The sequence below is a fragment of the Pteropus alecto genome, unplaced genomic scaffold (assembly GCF_000325575.1).
Source record: "Pteropus alecto unplaced genomic scaffold, ASM32557v1 scaffold41, whole genome shotgun sequence".
NCBI classification, from domain to species: Eukaryota; Metazoa; Chordata; class Mammalia; order Chiroptera; family Pteropodidae; genus Pteropus; species Pteropus alecto.
The window spans coordinates 897,959-902,228 of record NW_006430464.1 but is presented as its reverse complement, the minus strand read 5'-3'; the positions used below and the strand labels follow the sequence as shown (position 1 = coordinate 902,228).

At 60.0% G+C, this 4,270-nt stretch overlaps 1 protein-coding gene across 1 annotated transcript in view; it reads right to left on the bottom strand.

Annotated features, from left to right (window-relative positions):
- The window catches only part of SYT3 (synaptotagmin 3), a 10,820-nt gene that overhangs the window by 6,060 nt on the left and 490 nt on the right, over window positions 1-4,270 (bottom strand). Inside the window, 2 exon segments of the mRNA XM_025048895.1 lie at window positions 3-281; window positions 3,076-3,241. Coding sequence (XP_024904663.1) covers window positions 3-281; window positions 3,076-3,226 — 430 coding nt within the window. The 5' untranslated portion in view covers window positions 3,227-3,241.

The following is a 4,270-nucleotide window of genomic DNA, read 5'->3' as shown; positions in this document are numbered from 1 at the left end:
GGCGAGGGGCGGGGGGTGGGCGGTGTGGGCGTGGTGGTGGGGGCCGCCGAGCAGAGGGTGGCCCCCCAGGCCGGCCCCCAGGTGGTGGCCCCCGCCGCCCACCAGGCCCGCCAGCCCGACCCCCGGGGCTAGGTCCTTGCGCAGGGCCCCGCCGCCCACGGTGGAGCCTCCCTTGTCCCTCCACGGCACCCAGCACAGCTTCCAGGACACGAAGAGGGAGACGCCCAGGAGGACGATGCCGCAGAACGTCACGATGACGGACAGCAGGCTCACGGAGATGTCTGCAGAGAGCAGGGTCAAGGTCAAGGTCAGGGCTCGGGCAGCCCGGAGTCCACCCTCCCGCCGCTGTCCCCAAAGGGCCACGTATTAAGGAAACGCTTAAAAAAATCATCATTTCCAGTGTCTGCCAGGCCTCGTCCTGCACCCTTTACACACACGTCACTTAGTGGAAACTGCCCAACCTCACGAGGTGCTTGTTTCTATGTCAACACGTTAAAGACGAGGACACGGGGTCGAGAGAAGCCGAGGGGCTTGTCCAAAGCCGCACGGGGCGTCAGTGACAGATCTGGGGCTTGAACCAGCGGTCAGCCTTGAGATTTTTACTTTCCCAATCGCCAGCCCAAACTGCTTCTCTATGAAGATCCACCGTGTGTCCCCTCAAACGCTCACAGACGACCCAAGAAAAAAGAGCTCGTAGCGCAGGCAGGCAGGTCAGGATTCAAGTCCCAGCTCGCCGCGTGACCTTGGGGAGGCGTCCTAGCCACTCTGAGCCTGACACATCCCATTTGCCCTACAGGAGAAACCAGTCCTGCCTCTCGGGGTGTCCGGCTACAGAACACCCCAGTAGGTCCCCATCAGAGGTAGCTCAAAGGCGACCGTTTATTAGGATACTAAACCTTATTGCTGCCGCCACGTGTGTTCCCCGCCCACGCAGCACCGCAGCTGACACGCTCCGAGTGCCTACTATGTGCCGGTGTGCCTTTCAGGGAAATACGACAGCCCAGTGCTTGAACCAAAGGTCCTGGGCCATCTCGCCACAGGTACCAGGAGTGGGTTTTTTTTTTTTTCCAGAAAAGACCTTCAAGGAAACGTGCATTTGTCTGCGGCCCAACTCCTGGGTCTTGTCGAGGTAGAACAGAGAGGAAAGTCCCACTCCATGAATTATGGGGCCGGGGAGCAGGTAACTAAGCCGCTGGCAGCAAGGACGGCCGAGTGCAATGGCCGTGTCCTGTCACTTCAGGCACTCTGGGTGGTGAGAGGACAAATGCCTGCCAGCCCTGAATTGCCCAGTGAGTATACCTAAGTCCGTGGCCCAAAGCGTTAACACTCACCACACCGTGTAAGCTGGAGATGACGTACCCCATTTAATGGATGAAGAAACTGAGGCTCAGAGAGAGAGACAGACAGACAGAGAGAGGGAGAGAGACAGACAGAGAGAAGGAGAGAGAGAGACAGACAGACAGACAGACAGAGACCCTGCAGGGCCGTTGAGACAGACAGAGAGAGGGAGAGAGAGAGAGACAGACAGACAGAGACCCTGCAGGGCCATGTGGCAGGCAGGGGCAGAACTCCGAGTTCCCCGCTCAGGATGTTCCTGTCTAAATGACCAATGCCCGCTGAGTCCCAGGAGCCCGTCAGAAACCAGGACTTCAAAACACCCGTCCTTGGAATACTGGCCGGTTTCTCCGACCCGTCCGCGGGGCCTGGGGAGCCCTGGGCTTGGCGAGGCTGCGGGGTGCAAGGTTTGCCTCACCCACAGAAGGGCCTGGCTCTAGGCCTTCGGGACGTCCCAGCTGAGTGTTTTTGTACACCGGGGGCCACACCAGGCAGTCTGGTTGATGGCGGGGCCTGTGGCCGCGTGGAGCGGCTGCAGGCCCAGGTCAGCCACGTGGGCAGTCAGCCGTGCTTCTGCGACCGATGCTGTCACATGTCGCTGTGGGGAGAATTGAGCCCTGGACGCGTGGCTCTATTAGGAGACACCGGAAGCTCGTGGCCGGTCTCTTCCGGGCCCTACCCGACGTGTCCGTTCCCGTCCCTGATTTTAGTCTCTATCTCGTTGCTGTAATAAGCCGTAACCACGAGCCCAGCAGCCTTTCTGAGTTCTGTGAGTCCTAGAAAATCACTGAACCTGGGCATGGTCATGGGGACCCCCCTGAACTGCAGTCAGGGTCAAGTTCTAGCTCTTCCGCCCACGGGCTGGGAGGCCCTGAGCGAGCAGCGGCAGCTCTCTGGGCCCCACTCCTTGCCCTGTCCCCTGGTCATCCTGCCTGTGAGATGCCGGGCCCTGCCTCGGAGCTCGGCAGGGTGACCGTTGTCAGACCTCCCCGCGCGTGCTTCTGTGGGGCTCCTCCTCTGGCTAACAGCCCTCCTCACGCTGCCTGGCTCCCAGCCCCCTGCTACTCCCCGGCTGGGTGACCTCGGGGAAAACGCTTCGGCCTTCTGAGCCTCCGTTTCCTCCACTGAAAATGGGGACTACGTGTACCACGAAAGGTCACCGTGAGTTGATGAAATCGGCGAAGGACCTCGCATGCTGCCTGGTACACAGTTGGAGCTTCAGAAGTGCGCCCTGACACTTACTGAATGACCACTGTGTGCCCAGCGTGTTCTAAGTGTCTCACGTGTGTTCTATCATTGGACTCCCTCGGCTGTCCCATGAGGAGTCGCTTTCATGATCTCCATTGTCTGGATGAGGAAACTGAGGCACAGAAGCATCACTGACCTACATCTATCCGGCAAGTGGGATCTGAACCCAGACGAGTCGCTCCGACTTACGGCTCGGGCTTTCGAGCACCGCGTGGGACGCACGAGACAGGCGAAGGGGCCGTGTGGCAGCAGCGTGTCGGGGGAGGGGGAGCCAACCCCAAAGGCCAGGGGCCAAACGGACCACATGGCTCCTCCTCCTCAGATCGGAGGTTTGAGGGAACAGCAGCAGGCAGGATGGAGGCAAGACTCTAAGAGGGACCGGCTCCCCAGGAAACAGAAAACTGTGTGGGCCTGCTCTGAATCGATGAAGATCTTGGCGGTGGCAGAGACGGTGGGGGGGAGGCGCTGGCCGGGACAGCTCGGGGTGCTGACCTGCATCTGGGCCCCGGGGGTAGCCTCGGATCCGCAGGTCATTGAACTCTTGGCACCTGTCGCTGGCGTCGGCATCTCGGACCCGTGCGCAGAGGTCCGAGACCAGGATGAGTGCCCGCCGGCAGAGGTCATCTTCGTAGTCCCCTGACATGGTGGCCGGCAGGTCCTGTGCTCGGGAGGGGCCGGGCGAGGGTGCAGATGGGGAACAGGTCGCGGGGGACCGTGGATACAAGGTGGGAAGGGAAGGAGAGAGAAGGAAGGGGGACAGGGGACAGAGATTGAGGAGGGACGGACAAGGAAAGAGAAATTAAGGGTCGATGAAAAAGAGAACTGAAATTTGGGGTGGACAGGCAAGAAGATGGACGAACGAATGGACGAGAGGACGGAGAACAGGGACAAATGGACCAGGAGGATGAGACCGGGAAGGCCGGTCAAGGGGCGGAGATGAAGGACGCACAGATAAAGAGGTGACAAAGATTAGGAGTGCAGAGGTGAGGGACAGAATTTAGGGCTGGACGGACCGGGCGAGTGCCTTTCGCTCGGTGCAGGCACTCAGCAGAGCTTCACTGAGCGCCAACTATACACCAGGCACCGTGCCAGCTGCTGCGGATCCGGCAGGGAACGAGCCCCACGCATTCCCGAACTTCTCCGTGTCACATTCCACAGAGAGATGACAGAGTAAACAAATCAGCAAATGCACACGAACAAGCGAACAAGACACTTCGGAGACTTGAGAAGCGCTCTAAAGAGTAGCTTGAGGACGTGCCACCGAGGAGGAATCGAGGAACTGGGAGGTGGGGAGCCGGCCACCTCCACCCAAGGAGGAGGTGGAGCCGGCCACTGGGGCTGGAGGAGGCAAAAGCATTCAAAGCAGCGGGAACTACAGGAGCCACGGCTTAGGGTGGGAAAAGGCTTGGCGGGTCCGAGGGATGGAAAGAAGGCCAGACCGGAGGAGACAGGGAGAGGACCCGCAGAGGGACGGATGGCGGTGGAGGGATAAGAGCTGGTTATGGGTGGTGCTGGCTGGGGAGGGATGGAGATGCAGGATGCAGAGATAGAGACTGAGCCGAGGGAGGGAGAGATAATGGGAGGGCCAACTGCGGCTCAGGAGAGAGGCACAGATGAATAGACAGAAGTCAGGGACTGAGATGGGATGGACAGCCGTAAAGAACGGGCTGGTGTGTAATTCACGGGA